The following is a 21,256-nucleotide window of genomic DNA, read 5'->3' as shown; positions in this document are numbered from 1 at the left end:
TATCAAGTGAGACAGATATTTTAGTGTGGTCAAAACATGAGTTTTTACATCACATGTTATAGTATAAGTAAATTTACTAGCTACCTTCAAGGTACACTTAAGATAATTTTAGGTTCCAAAAGCACTTGAAATACTTTTAACAAGAAGCACCGATTATGTGTTTATTCCAAGAAAAAAAAAAAATTGGACACAAATGCCTTTGGAAGAAAAAAAAAAAAAAAAAAAAAAAAGCCTCTACGTACACGCTACAAAATTACTTTTGTACTTGTGTAAACCATTTATGTGCGAGCTACAAAATATTTAGAAAATTGCTCTTAAGTTAATAATAATTATCATGACTCTAACTAAATCTAATATAAAAGTATACCCTTAATTACTAAATTCCTTTACAAAACAAAACTCATCATCATTCTTTTCCGTTTTCGATCATTGCTGTCGACATCCAGCCCTCTCTCTCGTACCGCACCCTTATGAAACTTTAAGGTTGAAATGAATTGCATTGCAAATCAGGGTGATTGCCCAAATCCAAAACAAATCAAACAAAACCCTAGGAAATCAAACCGAACCCCAAATTCTCCCGTCCCCAGCTACAACAGTTTTTGCAATCCGCTACAGGCAATATGAAATATATGCACTGACCCCATTGTCTCCATTTATTCCTCCACTCCTATCATCCTATTCTCTACCTGCCTATATATAACACCTAACCCCTCCCTCCCATAAACCCCTCATCTCTCCCTCTCTCTTCATTGTAAATTTTAATATGGCATGGGCGGCTCAGAAAATGATGTTCATGGACATTGTTTCTAATAAAATTGAGAGGTGCCATTGGAGGTGTTTTGTATCTGATCGGTATGGGAGCATCGGTAAAGCTCTGCAAAAGCTTCCAGAGGCAAATTATATCTTTAACGCCAAATTGCAAGAAAGGGCATGATTGCAAATAATTTGTCATTAAGGATATATTAGTACCTTCATATCAAATTTTGGTTATAATTACAATAAATTTAAAATCGTGGCTATAATTCTATATCGGTTTCAAATCTTGGTTGTTTTTACAAATTTCCCAAATCCCTTTGTGTGACTGGCAAAGGAGAAGTTAATTATTGTTGTTGTCCTGTGTTCTAAAGTCGCAAAGCGGAAAGCCTTGTTGGCTTGAGTCATATATTCCAAAGGCTAGAAGAGGAAAGAAAAATAATGAACCTAAACAAAAGAACATACGTAAGAAGAAACGGAATGTACCTCCCAACTTCCCCACTGTTGATTGATCTTGTTAGGGCTGATCGGTTGGGCTTATCCAAAACCAAGTAGTTTTGTTTCTTGGGACTTACTGGCATCCTCCCCACGACCAAAACATAGAAAGGAAAAGGAACTAAAAATCTAAGAGCGATCTGATCAAACAATTTGATCAGACCGCTCTTGATGTTCAAACTAGTCATTAATTGTATAAGAGATTTTTCTTGTACATTCCAAACCATGGTCATAGATTTCAGCAGCACTTACAGAATGATGAACCTTCTGAATCGCTTCTTCATTGCGTTCAGTGAAAACCGAGTTCTCGAGCCTCGTTGATTAAACCCTAAAATACAGTAGGTCGCATATGGTTGTGAAAGTTATTTGGGAACTTGTTATGAGAAACACGATCAAATACGCTCCTCATGAGAGTATTAGTCCGGCCCAAGGCTATTGGATTATCTATGGCTAGCTTTTCCTCAAAGACATCAAACTATCTTGAACACATCAGAACCAATAGCACCATACCCAAACCTATCGCCGATTTATAGCCTCTCTAATACGGAGTTTCACCCTAGTGTCCGATAATATAGCATCTCATCAACCCTCAAACATACAACCTACTTGTCAACCAACCCACAACGCGTACCAACACCTGCTTTCGAGCATCAAACAACTTTGAACAAAACTTTCCTCAAGCAAAGATGAGCTCCAACAGAAATAATGCCGGAGTCATCTTCCAAACTGTTTATGAACATTGCCACACAAAACTAGGACGCCTGACTATCCACAAGGACCCTAGTTATCATGTTACATCACAAGAAACCAAGTTCATCTCTGATATTTCATCCGACTTTTTATGTGCATCGATCATCCCACACCTGCGGTACTTCACAAACACGAGAGCATTATCTGTTACTCTCGTATATTCATCTTATTCAATTCCATTTATGTGGTCAGAAACATCCGCTCTTAACAGGTTTTAAACTAGATGCAAGTACTAAATAATAGATACAAGTGCTAGTACCCCTCTCATAACCACATTCAAACATCAAAACTCTACATTGTACGTTCTAGTACAAACCAACTTCTCTACTTGACTGAAACATCTAGAACTGGGTCTTATGTTCCGGGTCACTACCAAAGTGCTGCTTTTGATTCATCAATGTCAGCTTGGAAGGCCCGTTCTTTAGTGTGACTCGAGTTCTTGTTCCACCAAGGAACACTTAATGAGGAAATAGGGGGGTTCATCCATTTTCTTCTAAAAAAAAAGGTCGTACCCAGTGCACAAGGCTCCCGTTTTACGCAGGGTCTGGGAGAGGTGAATGTCGGCTAGCCTTACCCCCATTTTATGGAGAGGCTGCTCCCAAGTCTCGAACCCGAGACCTACCGCTCATGGGCGAAGGCACTTGCCATCACACCAAGTGCGATCTCTTTCCATTTTCTTCTATTAAATGAAAAACAGAACTCAGAGAAAGAGAAGTCCAACACCTCTAGATCCAAGAGGTGGAGCTGTGGATATGAAAGAGATGACACCTCAGAACGAAGAATAGTCACTCAAGGTGAAGGCCTATGAAAAAGGAGTGAAAGAATGAGAATGTTGTTAAGAGGAGAGCAACGTTGCCATTGGCAGAAACAAAAAATGTAGAGTTCGAAAAGCTTCCTCGTTTAAATAAAAATCATACCACTTACATCTAGATATCTGAAAATCAAACAGCTCCTTAAACTTGTACCCGTCTAGTATTTGAGACTACCAGTGACTTCAGTATGCTCATATAAAGGCAGCATCTATCTTTGATTCTATTCAATCCTAACAATGTAACAACGCGGCATGAGCAGATCAGAAATTAAATTAAGAACTACATCGAACAATCATGTAGTCAAAGACTGAAAACTAGCCGATATTAGTAAGCATTTCCCAATCAGGACATCAAAAACATGCTTTAGAACAACGAAACAGAACCAATAGATAATGTCAAACCATAATCTGGCAAAAAAATAAACATTTCAAATGAAACTAAAGCCTCATAAGAAAACAGCAAAAACTCCCCAAAGAGCAACCTTACTTCTCAGAAGAATTAGGCCCCCTCTTCTTCCCGAATCCAACAACTGCAATTCCAATCAAAATTACAATCAGAGCCATCCAAATTATCAACCCTTTTGTTCCGAAATCCAACTATATATATATATATATATATATATATATATATATATGTACGTATATTTTATAAACAAAACATCATTTCAACTGAACTAAGCTATCAAAATCCGAAGAAAGGAACCCTAATTCAAAAAATCAAATTAAATTAAATAGAGGAAGTGAGGAGAGGGATGAGCTAAGCTTACCGGCGGTGACGAATCTCCGGTTGTACTGCAAGCGCTTGTGGGCGCGGCCTCTGGGCTTCTTCTTCTTGTCTTGTTTGGCGACCTTCGGCGTCTGACCCCTAACCTTCCCGGCACGTGCGAGCGACCCGTGAACCTTACCTGCACAGCACTCACTCACCGTCAACGACCAATCAGACACCGTGACAATACATATACCATAAAACTGAATCAAATACCCATGGCTGACTGCAGATGCTGATCTTCGCCGGCAGAGAGACTGAGGACGACGGAAGTGTGTTTGTGTCTGTTTATCGCGCCTCCCTTCGCAGTTAGGGTTTTGGTGCAGCTGGAGTGTTTTTATTCGTACCAATTTACAGCATTTGCCACCAAGTGAACCACAAATTTTCAATTACACCCTTGTAGCATCCCAAAACAAAAAAAACAAAAATTGCATTTTTTTTTTAATTTTTAAAAAGGATCAGCTAGTGCTTTTATCACGACAATCCATCTTTTCAGAGGTCAGAAGGATTCACGTAGGCATTTTAGCCTCCTTTAGCCACATCATGTGATTCATGAGCACTAGAGATGGGGAAAATACCCGCAGTTATGGGCAACCACAGTTACCCGCCTATTTAAACTTCATGATTATGGATATAACCGTTTACTCGTGAAATTTAAATGAATAGTTATGAGTATAAACCGCGGTTATAAACGGGTAACCATTTACCCGTTTATTTTATATATGTAAAATTAACACAAACCATATTCTCTATTAGACAAAACTTAGATCAATGTTATTAACTATAGTGCATGGTTTCTGTAGCTAATTATGTTAATACTTTACATTCTGGGTTAAATAACTCAAGAATATTGTCTTCTAAACAGTTTTCATAACCCAAGAATATTGTCTTCTAAACAGTTTTCGTAACCCAATAATACTTAGCAAATATTATATTACCTTCATTGGTAACAATTAAAAATATAGTCGGTAAACTATTATTTCAATTATTAGAATGATATAAAGACTTAAAAAAATTAAAATACGGAAATGTATGATGAATGTATCTATAACAGTATTTAATTATCAAAAAAAATAAAATAATGATTTTTTGTTTAAATTTTCAAGTTAAAAAACATGTAGATGGGTGAAAAAAAGGTAAATGGTTAAAAAAAAGGTTAAAAAAGAGTAAATGGGTAAACGGGTATTAAATAGTTATGGTTCAAGGGGTACGCGATTATGAGTATGATTAACCATTTATAAATGATTATGGGTATGAGTATAACCGTTTAGGCAATTACCCAACGGGTAAACTGTTTTATGTATAAGTAAATAACCGCAATTACCTGCACACCATAACCGTTGTCCATCCCTAACCAACACTAAGAATCCAACCTAGCACATACTATGGAATATGAGTCTGGAATTTATCCCTAACTACTCGGCAACAAAATTTGCATAAATTCGCTAACCCATAATATTTGACCCACATTTGAACATTCAAACTATAATTATTATAATAAAATGAAAATTTGTTTTTAATAGTGAGAGAAGGAGAGATTTAAAGTGGAGACCTTCAATCGTCGATGATGAGAGAAAAATATGTTTTGGAATTTGAAGGAGAGTGCACAAAAAAGGAGGAAGAAGATAAAATGAGGACGGAGTTGTTCGGATCCGGGATTTATTCCGAAACAAGTGAACCTTTGAGTTATGAACGTTTCGACGCCTAAAGTATCCACTTCGTCGGGCAAAGAACTTTTACGATTAATGTCGCTCCTAACTATTTCCGAGGATGCGAAATATACTGTCGCACTAGTCATCCATGTGTCGCGCAAAAAATGACGTCAAAAGTCTATTTTGTTGCAAATTTTTTTCGGTCTTGCACTTCCAAAACAAAATTTCGTCCTGCAAATATTCCTCCTGCAACAATTGCCCTTGTCATATGCAAGAGTTTTGTTTTTATTTTAGACAAAAAGATATTGCGTGACGAAAAATCATTTCCTGTCACGCAAAGGTTGTTTTTTCTTTTGTATTCTTTTTTGAACATTTTCATTGATAATAGTGTATTAATTAAATATAAATTCGATCGTGTATAAAATGATCCATTTATATGTCTGTCTCATAGCTTATGTTTAATCCAAATAATGGGTTCTCGTATTTTCTACGATTGGGAGACCAAATAATGGGTTCTTATCTGTATTGAACAATGTATTTTAGCAGCTAGCAGTAAGGTAATGTCAAACAAAACTCACGACAACCAAAAACAAGAGAGCCAGCCGACCTTACGATAAATAAGAAGAAAATAGGGCGAAGAAAAATTATTCCCTTCATTCCAAACAATGAAACAAAATTTAGAAGCTGATGCAGATAGCCTCATTGCCAACGATAATAACTAACGTCAACCAACCTCGTTCGACTGTTCATCTTGTCGATGACGGAGTTGTCTAAGTCAGGAACAAACAAACCCAACAAATCTGATAATAAAAAGATGCAGAGCAACACCAAAATCCTCTGATGATCACAAGGAAAACCTCTCCTAAACAGTAAATAAACACAGTGGAAAGAGAGAGGGAGATGGCTGGTTTGCAGTTGCAGTCATCCCAAAGAGAGGCCGTGATAGTCGCTGTCGATGCAAATAGGACTAAAGGAAGTGTGGAAGCCGTCGAATGGGCTCTCAAACATATCGTTAAACCCGGTGACACCTTCCTTGTTTTAGGATTTTTCACTGATCACCATGCCAAGAAGAACTCTTGCTTTCCGTTTAAGTTGCTCACGGGTCTCCGCGCCTCTGGAATATGTAAGTTTCTTTTGTTCGAATGATAATTTAATAACCTAATCAAAATTACGGTGGGGGATTCGAAACTTGGCTACGCCCATGTTTGCTACGTATATACATCTTATACATGTGTTGCTTTCTTTGCTACTTACTATACTATATATATATGCCTACTATATACCATATGTTCTGCAGGGGAGAGATCAGTATTCATTGACCACGAGGAAGTGCATCCTGTCGATCTTGAAGAAGAAATCCAGCGAAAAAAAGGACAATACCGGACCAGCCTTCAGCCTATATATAGTCACTGCTCAAAGAATGAGGTTTCTGTTTTTTCTTCTTATTTATCTTTTTACATGTCAGTTTTGTCAAATGTTTTGAATATGTTCCCATGCTAAAAAACTATGGTTTACTGTTATGCGCAGGTGAGGTTGGTGTTTAAGCTTGCAGCCGGGTTTTGTCCAGCGACACTGGCAATTAAGGAATCACAGAAGCTTAATACCCGTTGGATTGTATTAGACAGGTATGTTACGGGTTCATATATAGTACCCCGGTGTTCTTCTCTTCTCCCACTATTTTTCTTCTAAATTTATTTTTTTTCGGTTTTCAGTCACTTTAAGAAATCGAAAGTTTATCTACGAGGACATGTAACGTGCAACATTGCAGTAGTGAAGGAAAAAGATTTTGCTAGCTTGATGCTATCGAATGATACACAGCCTGCTGAGATTTGCCTGAGCAATCCTGAGCTAAATTATGATTCAGCAGCTCTTGAAGAGCATCCTCGGGAAGAGCATAGAAAAGATTTCAGTGCTTACGAGTTAAGAAATAAAAGTGCACCCGCACCATATCCTCAGAATCCTTGTTGCTATCCTCTGTCTTGGAGAAGTGGTTTTCCTCGAGCGTTTTCTTACAACGAACTTGAAGTGATAACGAATGGCTTTGCTGATGATAACATTACAGGAGTTGTGGATGACATAGCAGTTCTTCAGGGGCTATTACAAGAAACACCTGTTTTAGTCAAGTCTTTACAGAAAACAAAGAAGGGCTTCTGGTCAATCCTACAGATCCTTTCCCGGGTGAGCCACCGCAACATCTCGAACCTTGTTGGGTACTGCAGCACTGGCGTTTCTCCATTCTTGCTTTATGACTTCCCTTGTTTGGGTACCGTTGACGCGAACTTGCAATGTAAGAACGGCTACTTCTCTAACTGATGCATCCTAGTTTTCGAAAGTCTTGGTTTACAAGTACTTTGTTAATGAACTCGAAACACGCACACACACACGCACGTTCATCTTTTTTAGTTGATTGAATCTCCGGTTGTACTGCAAGCCCTTCTATTATTATGAGCCGCTTGATGTTCTTCTCCTTTTCGGCTTCCATAACAGACTACATTGTTTTCAGTTTTGTTCTTGCACATAATAGAATATTCAAACTGACCTCTATCAGTTTGTAGGTGATGAGCTGGCCGAGAAACTGGGGTGGGGAGTGAGGTGGTCTATCGCTCTGGAAATAGGCCGAAGCTTGCGCTATCTCCATGAGGAGTGTGTTGATGGATCTATTGTTCACAAAAATGTTCGTGCTTTCAACGTTGCTCTTTCTCATGGTTACTCCGCAATGGTAAGTACATCCTGATACTTCATATGCATACGGGAACAGAAACAATGCCAAGTTATGAGCCAATATAATTATAAAAAAAAAAGGAAGTTCGATAGAATTTGTACAACGAATTCAACTTTGTTGATCTCTTAAAAATGGTTTTACAATGATTACATAATTGGATGAGTTAGTAACGAACACAACTGATTTTTTTACTACTCATCATGCTCTTCGACTTATTGCCTATAACTGAGTACTTGGTTTTGACTACTGCTCTTCAAGCTCTGCAACTTCATATCTGCTGAGTGGCTTAAGGATTCCCCTCTGACTAAAGATTCGATAGCCAAGTAAGAGAACTTCGTAATTATGCCTCATAACCTGCACAAGCATTTAATTTAATAGGATAGAACTGTAAAGAATGTTCTAATTCATATTCTCATATAGCTGCTGTTTGATATTTTAAACTAGATATGACAAGCGCCATTTTGGCGATGTGCAAGATTATGGAAAATTCCTACTGGAGCTTATTACTGGAAAGTCTGTAAGTCCGGTTCACGACCAAGGGAAGGACCAGTCCATGATTGAATGGGTAAGATCTCTCGTATCTCCAACCTAAAGCCGGTCATTCTAGCTCAAATGTGACTGGAAAACTTCAAGGACAATTGCTTCATTTAACTGGAAGTGCATCTTCAGAACTGTATTCCGTAACATGTTTCTGATTTGACAATAAACTCTGAAACAGGCTACTAATTGGCTAGGACGTAGATTTAATCGTCAAGGAAAACGATAGTCTTTTTCTTTTGGTTATGAAGTAGAAATTTGTAGCCTAATGAAAGATTTTTCACTTGCAAAACAGGCACTGCCACTTCTAGAAAATGGTGACTTTGGTAAACTGATGGACTGCAGATTGACGGAAACTGCTGGTGATGCTAGGATGGTCCAGTATATGGCTCGCGCAGCGTTGCGCTGCCTAAAAGTTGATTCAGATCACAAACTTTGTATAAGTGAGGTAATTCAGTGTCTTCGTAATGAACTGAATCAAACGCTGTCCTCATTTTATTGTCAAATGCTGTTCTATTTCTATACGCTGCTACTAATGCATAACTTGTGGAATTTTTCACAGGCCATAGCCATTGTTCGAGGTGATGAACTTGCGGTTTTTAGCCACTGTAAATCTGAAAAAAGTCGACGAGATTGAGAATTTGTCTCTTACAAAGTTACACAGTGCGTCTATGATGTGTGATAACATGACTGGTTGAACGCATTCTATTAATAACTTAGCTAGCAACTTGTAATAATCTTTTCATTTAGGTCAATCCGTTTTATATATGCTAACATTCGTTTATGAAACTTGGTTCTTTGTCAGCTCTTTGCAAGATCAGTAGATACAGTATATGCAAGTGCATTGTTGCCGATTATCTCATTTCTTTTCCAAAGTGCTTCCAAACATGCATAGTGGATTTATTGATTATCGCGAGGCGGTTATGTCTCTTTCATGAAACTACCATAATCCACAATAACCTCATGCATTGAAACAGAAGTGGTAGCTACAAAACTAGGAATCGGTTTTGTCATATTCATCATCTTTCGAGGGTATGAATCCTTCGGACCGACTGGTCTACCTTTTTTCGAGCATGGGCAACTGATTGGCTAACCATTAATGCATGAGCACGCCCATTAGGTGAGGCCGACCTCACTGTAATACAAGTGGGGGCAGCATGCTGCTTTGATGCCCTATTGGTACATCAATCCTTGCTAGCACATTTGCAACATGTATATGTGTTCTCCTCACTCTTGCTAGATCAGTAAAAGTGTGTAGCATGTTTTGAGCTACGTTCTAAAGATTTAGAATGTGTCGCACCAGTTTGATAGTGTGCGATACAGGGATCGACATGAGACACAGGGATTGACCACGTGAATTCGCGTCGTTCATCACGAATGTTGGTGTTCCTTCTCTCCCCTAACGGTATGTAAAGAGATCACCTATCAAGGGTTCTAAGTAGCAAATAGTTGAAGGTGGAACATAACTGACATAGATTCCTAACCTTATTTACAGACCCATTTTAGTTCGATATGGTGGTGTTATTTGTCACGCCCTGAACATGAATAAAAAAACCATTAGTTCAATAATGTAGTAACATTTTATTTTATTTTATTATATGGATGCAGATAAGACTACCTACATACCTTGTGAGGGATCAAGTCAATCGTAATTTTCCATTTTGTTAAGCATAAAAAAATAATCTTGTATCTGCAATGACTTCTGTTTGTACCATACTTGACCAATCCTGAAACTACTGAGCACCGGTCAAAGTTATATCGTCAAGGACCCAGAAGAGTTTCCCTCCAACCAGGAGGCCAATAACAACGAGACACGTGTTAACATCAGAAGCCAATCATAGCATGACACGTGTCAACATCAAAAGCCAATCACAACACGACACGACACGTGTCAATATCAAAACAAAGCTAGAAACTCTCTTCTATAAAAGGAGATCATTCTCTCACAATATTTCCTAATGTCATTTGTACTAAATCATTCACTAGTACTCACTAAAGGAAAGCTTGAATCTATGTACTTGTGTAAACCCTTCACAATTAATGAGAACTCCTCTACTCCGTGGACGTAGCCAATCTGGGTGAACCATGTACATCTTGTGTTTCCTTCCCTATCTTTATTCATTTGCATTCTTATCCACACTAGTGACCGGAACAATCTAGCGAAGGTCACAAACTTAACATTTTTTGTTGTATCAAAGTCCTCACTAATTTTGTGCATCAACAACTTCCAAAAATTTTCATGGCATTAACTAGCAGGAAAACATCGAGTTCCAGAACCACTAAATGAAACTCAACGTGCATAATTCATTACACTCTAGCAATGGAACCATGACGAAGTAGGATTCTAGGCCACCACAATGGAATCCAAAGAATATAGGGTTCCGAACCAACTCAACGAAACTATACATGAAGGATTCCAGACCAACTTAATAGAATCCAAAGAATACAGGGTTTCAGACCAACTCAACGAAACCATGCACGTAGTAGGATTCTAGACCAACTCAATGAAATCCAAAGAATGTAGGGTTCCAGACCAACTCAATAGAACCATGCACGGAGTAAGATTCCAAACTAACTTGATGGAATACAAAGAATATAGCGTTTCCAGACCAACTCAACGGAACCATGCACGAAACAGGATTCAAGACCAACTCAAGGGGATCCAAAGAATGAATATAGGGTTTCGGACCAACTCAACTGAACCATGTACAAAGTAGGATTCCAGACTAACTCAATGGAATCCAAACTATATAAGGTTCTAGACCAAATAAACGGAACCATGCACGAAGTAGGATTCCAAGCCAACTCAATGGAATCACAATAATCCATCGAAACATAGCAAGAAATAAGTTCGAAATTGAAATTAGGATTCATGCTTCATGGCATGGTTAACATGCATAAAGGCTTATAAAACTTTAACAAATATAAAGTTTGGAAGATACTTGGATAGCGATTTCTTGAACACCGTTCTTGATTCGATCTTCCCCTTAGAGATACAATTTGTGATAATAACGTGTTGAAGGAAAATCTGTATGATAAGGGTAGGGAGGGACGACAAGAGAGATAAAAGAGAGAGCTCAGTGGTTGTAAATTGCACTCTCCCTTGGTCTTGTACTTTTATTTATAATAATCAAGTGGGTTTTTTCTTTCCTCACAAGCAATACAAGTCATAAAGGGATTAGATATCCCAAATCTTATTCGAATCTACTTCTAGATTTACACAGTACATCCCTAAATGGATATTAACCACAACAACAAAAGTATTATTGACTGTTAGTGGAACTTAAATTTTATAAAAGATTCCTTTTTCACATTATAAATCACTTTCTAAAAATCATTATTGGAAAAATCTATTAAAATTAAGATTGTTTAGTAAATAAAAAGAAGCAAATGTTTTTTTACTAAATACGACCATCTGTTTTATACAATTTGATGATTAAAAGATCTTATATTTTATTAATTTTTTTTACAAAGACCATTTTTACTATATTTTAGTCTATCTTGAACACAAAATTCTATGGATCGATGACAATGTATTTTGATAAGCTTATGTTAATTTCTTTAATCTTGGATCGCAAGCTTAATCTCCCCAAAGCAAACTAGCTTTGGGCCAAGAAAACATTACAATTGCGCTAGACAAGCCCATTAAAACCGGCTTTGCAGGGTTATAAGGGTAATTCGACAAACGGTCAAGCAGCTTCTTACTCCTACGTGTTCACAGCTCCTCAGAGAATTCATGAACTCCTCCGATCGTAAAATCCCCAAACAAAACACAGATTCGATTTCTAGGGTTTAAGCATCCGTCCGTCCCCGGATCGCATCGAAGAGGGAAAAGCCTCGTCGCAATCAAACAATGGTATCGTATTTTCAATTTCTCCTTCTCCCTCTCTATTGCTTCGATTCTATGCAAACATACATGTACGCATCTGATATAGATTTCACGGATTCACTCACATGGGTTTCCTTCAATTTTCCTGCTTTGCTTTGTGCTTGGAGTGATTTACTTAGACAATTTTTATGATAATTGTGCTTTTGTTGGTTCGTTTTCATTTGAATCCTCATAAAATTGTTAATCTTGATCGAGTTAACGGATCCCATATGCAGAAACCATAATTTGTTTGTGAAATTTGCAATGGTGATGAATGTGCTTGCCCTGCCTGATGCTATTTTGTTGGGTTGATTCCTTTTTGATGTAGTTATGTCTTGTATTTGGACTGAGGAGATTATTCTGATACGATTTATTTTACTTCTTATTGTAGGTTCTTTTACAACCTGATCCATTTCTTAACGAACTCACTAGCATGTTTGAGAAAAGCACCGAGAAGGGTTCCGTCTGGGTTACCTTCAAACGATGTATGTGCACAAGTTTCCTTCTGTTTTCTTTCAATGGGTTTACTTTTTTCTTTTGTTAGTGTAATTCGTGCGTATTTGGGTTATTTTATTACAATGTGTAAAGTACTTTTCAATCTTGTATGTATTTCAGCATCCATGAAGTCTAAGGTGCAGAGGAATAAAATGAAAACTGCCGGTGAAGAAATTGATTACCGATGCCTTATCCGTGCAACACTTGGGAATAAGACAATTTCTACTTCGGTATGTGTTTCTGCCCCTTGACATCTATTACTTGGTCTTATGTTTTTTTCCAAATATTTCAATTTATGACCTTACTAAATGAAAGTAATTTCATGAAATATGAACCACTATGTGATTTAAAACTGAGACAATTCGCCCTTAGATTCTTCTTCTGTGTTTGTGTGTGTGTGTCTAAGCCTTTGCGGGTTTTGGTTTAGTTTTATGTACCATAGTAAAATGTCATCAGATGTTCAGTATAATTAGGTTCTTGGGCAGGGAAATCGTTTCAGTAGTAGTTAACCGTGGATTTCACATGTCATTGTCTTGCCAACTTTGCTTCTTTTACAGTAGTGTGAGTTGAGTTGATGTTAACAACAGTGAAACAAATGGTAAAACCTATTTTGCACATGCAATATCATTGTACCGAAAGTGCTTACTTAAAGTGTTAATTACTCTTCCTCCTTCACAAAAATCTTTATATCGTTTACGCGTTGACTGCTAATTGCTTTGTTTTTGTACTTATAAGTTATAACTAGCCGTGCTCTACTTCATTTGATGAGAAACATAATAAAAACATACAATTATACAAAACAGCACACACATGCTAACTAAAGCATAGAGCCAGAACATGATATTCTTGTTTCTGGTTTTATATGTCAATTGTAGTTGGCTGACATTTTTAATTGGAATTCAATTGGAAAGGTTGGGCCAAAGGAACACCAGCGCTTTCAATCCTCTTATGCAACCATCCTAAAGGCTCACATGACGGCTTTAAAGAAGCGGGAGAGGAAGGAAAAGAAGAAGGCTGCAGAATCAGATAAGAAAGGAGGTGCAAAGAAGCCGAAGAGAGTGTGACGGAGTCCCATTCTGTACAGCCCTTTGCGAAACTGGAATTAATTTTTTGATTATGTTTCTATTTCAACTTTTGTCGAGGATTTAGAATCAGAAAAATGGAAAAAGAGAATTTCCCAATTTTATGGGCTTATAGGAATTGAGCACAAATTGGTTTTTTTGTTTTTTGTTTTTGTTGAGATTGAGGATGAGATATTAAATTCTGCTGGATATGTCCTCAAGATTTTGGATGAATCAACAGGAAGTTCTTTTGCAGATATAATTTTTTTTTTTTAGGAAAACTTGTGAAAAGGGTTTGAAAACTTTGAGTTTTAACGATAAGAACAAAATAAAGAGTAAAGTGAATAGTTTCAGAATTGATTTTTTAGTGTAAAAATGTGGTTTTTCGTTAAAGTGAATAGTATCGGGAGCTTTTCGTTAAAGTTCATTTTTTTTTTTCATCTCTACAACTCAAGCACAACCACCCAAAAAATTTCAATTCTTCATTTTTTCTTTTAAGCTTAATATTTTATGATTATTGAATGTTGAAGGTACAGTGGAGGTTCTTAATCAAAGGATTTGGATCCCATTCGAATCCAAATTCTGGGGATCCTAAGGATCTTCATATCTTAGTCATTTATCGTATATTGTGCGGTTAGAAATCATTTGATTTTTTTATTTAAAATTAAACACAAATAGTACCTGACGAAAACTGGTCACACGATGTACGATAAATGGCTAGGATGTAGGAATCCCTAGGATCCCCACAAAGTGGATCCAGATAGGATCTTGTTTCATAATCAAATGCATTGGCACATGTGGCATAGTTTTATTGGATGCTGGGTCTCATATATGTTTCAGGGGCGACTTTGAGTTTCAAGAAGAAGAGAGAGTTCATAAATCAAAGTGGAGCAAATATAGAATTTCATGAAGCACAGTGACGATTTTTGAGTTTCAGAGAGCAACGTGGGATCAAAATTAAGTTTCAAGAGCATAGTTAAAAATAAGCATATGATTTTATGATTTAACCCATTCACGTTAGCAATTTTAGCGGCTATTTGATAGAAAAATAGAAACATGGTAAAATGGAGCGATTTTGAGTTTTAAGGAGTAAAATTGTGACCTTTGAGTTACAAAAATTAAAGTGAGATCAAAATCGAGCTCTAAGGGACTTTTTTATTTTTGTAATTGGTATAAGTTAAAAATCATTGTACAATCCTCATTCCTCACCCCCACCAAGAAGGGATAAACTTAGATCGGTTTGGTGGGTTTGATGGTCAACTCAACAACATTCACAATTAGGACTTATTTTGCAAGAATTCTCAAATTTGTAACGAAAACAACATCAATACTAGTTAATATTCAATTTTACAAATCATCATCCACCCAAACACACAAACCAAATAGTCTGGCCGATTTCTATTGTTTCAAGTTTCAACCTGTTGTGCTTTGGCCAATCGGTACAGAGATTTAGATTACCTCATCAAAATACAAACCCACAATTGAACATAATAAAATACAAGAAATAAAGACACTGAGAAATTTACGAGGTTTGGCAAAATCCTACCTACGTCCACAGAGAGATATTGCTCTTCACTATGAGGCTAGTACGAGATAAACTTGAGTTAAAACGACATAACCCAAACCTGAATCCCTAGTACAAGTGTTTCAACTCTCACTCTGTTTTTTCTCCTCTCTGTTCTCCTCCGAATGCTTTCACCGTGCATGAATATTGCCTTCACTTATAGGCATACAGTAGCACCTATGCCAACAACCAAGACCACAAAGTCTTAAGTTCACATGATATATTCAACACCTAGCCTACCTAGCTTACAACTCTTCTCCATTTGCCATATTTTAATGCATACAAGAGAAAGCATGCACAATTGCATGCAATCCCACAAAGTCAAGACAGGCTTCCAACTTTGCTCGTGGCAGTCATCATGTCTTCTCTTGAACGAAAACTTCCACGCCACATCCGAAAGCAAACACGAAGTCACAACACAAAGTCACAAATGGCTACTGTCATTTTCTTGTAGCATTCACAAAGTTACACATGCAAAATTGTTGCTAACACACAAGGTATAAAACATCGATGATATCGGAAATATCGGTAGTACAAAAACACGGAAATTTCGATGGAAATATTGGGATATTATCGATATCGATAAAAATTGAATAAAAATCACGGAAATTGTAAGAAAAACTTGGAAATTTTTATTGAAACTTTGCAGGATGTTTATTTAGTCAATTATCTATTAGTTTATCACAAAACATTGGAAGGAAATGCATTGCATGATGGATTTAACTGATTTAAGTTTATATAGCGAGCTGGCAAACATTGTGAGTGTAGAAAATATGTAATAATTAATGAAGGAAGTTTAAACACACCATAATCATTTATATATAATGAATTAGTACAATATTTTACACTTTATACATTGCATGGTAAGATACATGAGTGACTTAGTACCACATAGAGTTCCTATGAGGTTCAAATTTTTCTGACCAAAGTCAAGTCCACATAATGTTTGAAGATAAAGATAGCAGATTTTTTGCATTTAAAATTGTTTTTTAGTCTTAATAGGTATGCCACGGGGCCCACCTTTGTTTGTTGTTCCCCGGGTGGTCCAAGACTCCAAGCCTAACTCGTCTCTCTCTCTCTCTCTCTCTTTTCTCTTTCCCTCCCTCACACTCTCTTCCTTTTCCTCTTCTTCCCCGAGCCTCTGTGTTCTCTCATCTTCGCGTCGAACACACACACACACCCAGTCACCGCACACCCTTCGTAGTACTCCGTCAACGGCATCATCATCACCATCTAAACCTCGTCTTTCTCTCCCTTTCTCTCGGTGCAGCTAGGACAGTGGAACCCAGGAACTCTCCGGCGAGGCCGTGAGTGTCGAGGAACTTTCCGAACACCTCCGACCGTTTCACGGCAAACGGAAGTTATAAAAACATTCCTCTCGTCTTGTATTTCATTTTGATACCTAGATCGGAGTCTAGGGTGCTCTTTTACAGTAGGCCGGAGCTGTAGAAGCTCTGGTGTTCTTCTCCGATTCGCACCAGCCTAAAATATCATGATATTATTGGTAATATCGCGATATTATCGATAATATCGCGATATTTGGACGATATTTCAGTGGATACGTGTGAAAATATAGGTGTCTCACAAAAACAATGATATCGGCGAAATATCGCCGATAATATCGAAATTTCAGACATTGCTAACACATAATTAATCCCTAATTTATGAGCCAGTCACAACATAACCATGCGAAGTTGAGTTTAAATTTCAAAAAAACACCAAAGTTTCAATTAAAAGAAACGTAAAACAACATTATCATTCATTATCCAATTGAAAACCAACAACAAACTTCAAATATAGTCATCGCAAAACTTAGCCTTAATTTTTAAGGAAAACTAATGAAAAGGGCTTGAAAACTTTGAGTTTTAAAGATAAGGACAAAATAAAAGGTAAAGTGAATAGTACCAGGTTTGACTTTTTAGTGTAAAAATGTGGTTTTTCGTTAAAATGAACAGTATTGTGGGTTTTTCGTTAAAACTCCCTTTTTTTTGCCCTCTATACTCTAAATAAAATCTCACTTTACCTCTACATTCTATAACGTCTCACTTTACACCCTCTACTCTTCTTAGGACGTGTTTTGGATGTAAACGGAATTTGTCAATAAAGAAACATCCTGAAAGCGATAGCATGCCCACCCAACCACTAAGAAAGTTAGTAGACAGAGACATTAGAGGTGACAAAGTACCCTCCAAGATAAGATTTCATAATTACACTGAGACAGACTTGAATGTGATTGAATTTGAAAGCAGAGAGAGAGAGAGAGAGAGAGAGAGAGAGAGAGAGAGAGAGAGAGAGATATGGAAGGAGAGAGATTAGGAAGAGTAGTATGTGTAACAGGTGGTTCTGGGTACGTAGGGTCTTGGCTGGTTATGAGGCTTCTTGATCAAGGCTACTTTGTGAATACCACTGTTAGATCAGACCCTACCAGTAAAGTTCAATTACAAATTTTATTTATAATTTTCTGTCGGGTTTTTGAAATAGTGGGATAAGGTTTTGTTGTGGTAAACTTGCAGTTGTATATCGGATTTGTTGAATTTTTTTTATTTAATCTACACAAGTATAATGTTGATATATCTTGATTTTTTTTTTCTTGTGCAGAAAATTACTAACAAAAATTTTAATTTTGGTAGGGTGTTTTAAGTTTAGTTCTTTTCTTAAATTATTTCTTTGCCCATTTCCATTTCCATCTCTGCTAAGATTGGTAACAGACTTAATCAAAAAGATATCATTAGGGGTAGTAAAGCCCCCAAACAAACTTATCCAAGGTATATTAATACTAACAATTTCCTAAATAAACCATATCATTGGGAAGAAGCATAATTTAACTTTTGAAATCCAAGGTATATTAATACTAACAATTTCCTAAATAAACCATATCATTGGGAAGAAGCATACTTTAACTTTTGAAATTTCAACTACCTTGCGTTTCGAAACTGTCTGGAAGTTATCCAAATTAAATAAAATTTACAAAGAGGCAATATAAAAATGGTCGCTAAATTTTTTTGCGGACGATCTTTAAATGATGTTTCGTCGTTAAAGAGGTAGTTCATATCTTTAGCGACTGTTTCTAGATAACTATTTTGTCCTTAAAAATTTATTTTATATGGGAGAAAAACGTGAATGACAAAACAGGACAACTGATATGGTTAATTTGGCCATGAGACTTTGAACAAAAATAATAAAATTATTTTGTGTTTAATTTACTATAGGGAATTGTTATTGGTACTCCAAAAATCTCATTTTACACTCCAAACTTTCTATATTCGGAAAGAAAAATACACTTGTGAGGAGTGTAGAATGTGATTTTTGGAGTGACAATAACACTTCCCTTTACTATATTGTCCATATTTTTATTTTGGTTATTTTTCTTTAGTTTTGTTGACATGGTTAATTTGGATATTTCACCATTTTTTGGGTGACAAATAGGATTTTGTTATAAGTAGTTTAGATTAACAATAATGCTACTTTTACAATCTATTTGTACCATCTCTCTGCCCACATGCGTTGACGCTGTTGAATCCCACATTGATGAGATGAGGGACATTCTATGTGCTCATAAGTAGTTGGGCTAGTCCCCATATTGCCAATTGGTTTTGAGGTGGAACCCCAACTTTCTTCATGGTATCATAGCAAGTTGTCTCACGTGTGAAGCCAAACGGCCACACGTGCACCACGTCACCCTATTGTGTTGTCCACGTGTTAAGCTTGAAAATTTGTCACACGTGAGGGGCGTGTTGAGAATGAGTCTCACATTGATAGGAAGAAAGAACTTGCATTGGCTTATAAGAGGTTGAACTACTCCTCATTGCCAATTGATTTTATGGTGAAACCTCAACTTTTTCATGTTGAGAATGAGTTCCACATTGATGGGAGGTATGACCTTGCATGGGCTTATAAGAGGTTGGACTACTTCCCATATTGCCACTTGGTCTTATGGTGAAACCTCAACTTCTTCATGATATTAGAGCAGGTTGTTCCACGTGTGAAGCCAAATGGCCACACGCGCTCCATATCATCCGTTGTGTTGTTCACATGTTAGGCTTGAAAATTCGCCACACGTGAGGGGGCGTGTTGAAAATGAATCCCACATTGATGAGAGGAGAGACATTGCATGTGCTTATAAATGGTTGAGCTACTCTCCATATTGCCAATTGGTTTTGTGGTGGAATCGCAACTTTCTTCAGACGGGCCCTACCTGTACTAGAGAGATTATACAAATAGGTGGTAAGTGTAACATTACTCTTAAATTAAACAATTAATTATGGTTTTAATTTTAAATTGAGCTGCAAGTTTGTGTCCCGTTCCATATTGAAACCGCTCTTGGTACATGCCAGAGAACAAGCGAGATCTAAGCTTTCTCACAAGTCTACCAGGAGCAACCGAAAGGCTCAAAATTTTCACCGCGGATCTCAGCAACCCGGACAGCTTCTATGCAGCCGTTGAAGGGTGCACGGGAGTGTTCCATGTTGCCACTCCAGTCGATTTCCAAGACAACGAACCTGAACAAGTAGTGACCAAAAGGTCAATTGATGGAGCCATTGGCATTCTAAAGGCATGCTTAAACGCAAAAACAGTGAAACGAGTTGTGTACACTTCTAGTGCATCCGCTGTCATGTTTGGCAGCGGCAAGGATGTGGAGGAAGTGGATGAAAGTTTTTGGAGCGATATAGATTACATTAGATCTGTAAAGCCATATGGAGGGTCATACGTGATTTCAAAGAGATTAACTGAGAAGGCAGTTCTTGAATTTTCAGAGAAATATGGGTTGGATGTTGTGACAGTAATACCTTGTTTTATTGCTGGCCCCTTCATTTGTCCTAAGCTTCCCAGCTCCGTTCAGAGCACACTGGCTATGGTCTTTGGTAAACTTGAGGAGCTTAGATTTCTTATCAACATACCATTGGTGCATGTCGATGATGTTGCCAGCGCGCACATTTTCCTTTTAGAACATCATGATGCAAAAGGGAGGTACAATTGCTCATCACATGTCATAACCCTTGTACAAATGGCTGAGTTTCTTTCTGCCAAATACCCGGAATTTCAAATACCCTCAGTAAGGTACGTCAACTAGTATTCTTCATACTACAAACGTGATTCTCTTGTTGTGTTCCTATCTCGAGATTGAAATCAAAATATCTTTATTTCTCGGCTCATTTGATCTTTCTGTGCAGCTATTTAAGTGAGGTTAAAGGTGATAAAACGCCTGGTCTGTCGTCAAAGAAGCTCTTGGATTCTGGTTTCAGATTCAAGTATGGGGTTGATGAGATCCTCAGCGATGCAATTCAGTGTTGCAAAGAAAATAATTATTTATAGTTCCGTTTTCGGATTATAATTAAGGCTCATGTATGATTATATGCACGTTTCGTTCCATTTACAGAAAAACATCACCTTTGTTGGATGGAAAAGGAACTTTTATGAACGAATATATACATTGTGTGTTGTAAGAATAAAAACGCATGCCCATATGTACCGACATATGGCTATCTTGTTCATGTTCACAAGTTAACTTAGCTTTTCAATTTCAAGTTTCGCATGTCACGTGTATCGGCATATGGCTCTCTCAATTCTGAATGAACGTTATACAAAAATATTGAAAATGCATGCACATAATTAGTAAAATAAGAAGAACTAAATTAGGATTTACCGTGCGAAGAGGGAGATGTCTTGGTCTTGAAAAGCTGAAACTTGTCCAAACGACTGTTACAGTAAATTATATCGCGAAAACGAGACTGAGAGATGAACTGAGTAAATTATATACATAATTGAGTAAATGAAGGAAATG

The 21,256-nt window shown here is 37.2% G+C and overlaps 4 protein-coding genes across 5 annotated transcripts; 3 read left to right on the top strand and 1 right to left on the bottom strand.

The window, feature by feature from the left end:
* Positions 1-3,172: 3,172 nt before the first annotated feature.
* On the bottom strand, positions 3,173-3,957 carry LOC103444005 (small ribosomal subunit protein eS30z/eS30y/eS30x). The gene is made up of 3 exons (XM_008382915.4): positions 3,792-3,957; positions 3,577-3,714; positions 3,173-3,339 (listed from the first exon to the last, which is right to left on the bottom strand). Exons 1-3 carry the CDS (start codon positions 3,793-3,795, stop codon positions 3,293-3,295), a joined length of 189 nt encoding a protein of 62 aa, XP_008381137.1. The 5' UTR covers positions 3,796-3,957; the 3' UTR covers positions 3,173-3,292.
* Positions 3,958-6,127: 2,170 nt separating this feature from the next.
* On the top strand, positions 6,128-9,123 carry LOC114826321 (probable receptor-like serine/threonine-protein kinase At5g57670). The gene is made up of 9 exons (XM_029106426.2): positions 6,128-6,350; positions 6,525-6,652; positions 6,755-6,852; positions 6,940-7,405; positions 7,752-7,946; positions 8,208-8,272; positions 8,394-8,514; positions 8,782-8,934; positions 9,049-9,123. Exons 1-9 carry the CDS (start codon positions 6,128-6,130, stop codon positions 9,121-9,123), a joined length of 1,524 nt encoding a protein of 507 aa, XP_028962259.2.
* A 3,043-nt stretch (positions 9,124-12,166) lies between these two features.
* Positions 12,167-14,043, top strand: LOC103425361 (signal recognition particle 14 kDa protein-like). Its single transcript, XM_029107359.2, has 4 exons — positions 12,167-12,342; positions 12,746-12,839; positions 12,970-13,079; positions 13,761-14,043. Exons 1-4 carry the CDS (start codon positions 12,340-12,342, stop codon positions 13,911-13,913), a joined length of 360 nt encoding a protein of 119 aa, XP_028963192.1. The 5' UTR covers positions 12,167-12,339; the 3' UTR covers positions 13,914-14,043.
* A 3,606-nt stretch (positions 14,044-17,649) lies between these two features.
* Positions 17,650-20,975, top strand: LOC114826644 (vestitone reductase-like). Of its 2 annotated transcripts, XM_070826099.1 has the most exons (4): positions 17,706-18,239; positions 18,315-19,698; positions 19,809-20,532; positions 20,646-20,975. In XM_070826099.1, the coding sequence occupies exons 2-4, from the start codon at positions 19,467-19,469 to the stop codon at positions 20,785-20,787; spliced, it is 1,098 nt and encodes a 365-aa protein (XP_070682200.1). In that variant the 5' UTR covers positions 17,706-18,239; positions 18,315-19,466; the 3' UTR covers positions 20,788-20,975. The 2 variants fall into 2 exon arrangements, with proteins under 2 accessions (XP_028963191.2, XP_070682200.1); XM_029107358.2 differs by lacking the exon at positions 18,315-19,698 and having other exon boundaries at positions 17,650-17,901.
* Positions 20,976-21,256: the final 281 nt, after the last annotated feature.

Source organism: Malus domestica, chromosome 08, assembly GCF_042453785.1.
Source record: "Malus domestica chromosome 08, GDT2T_hap1".
Classification (NCBI taxonomy): domain Eukaryota; kingdom Viridiplantae; phylum Streptophyta; class Magnoliopsida; order Rosales; family Rosaceae; genus Malus; species Malus domestica.
The sequence above is the reverse complement of the archived record's forward strand: the minus strand, read 5'-3'. Positions and strand labels throughout refer to the sequence as shown.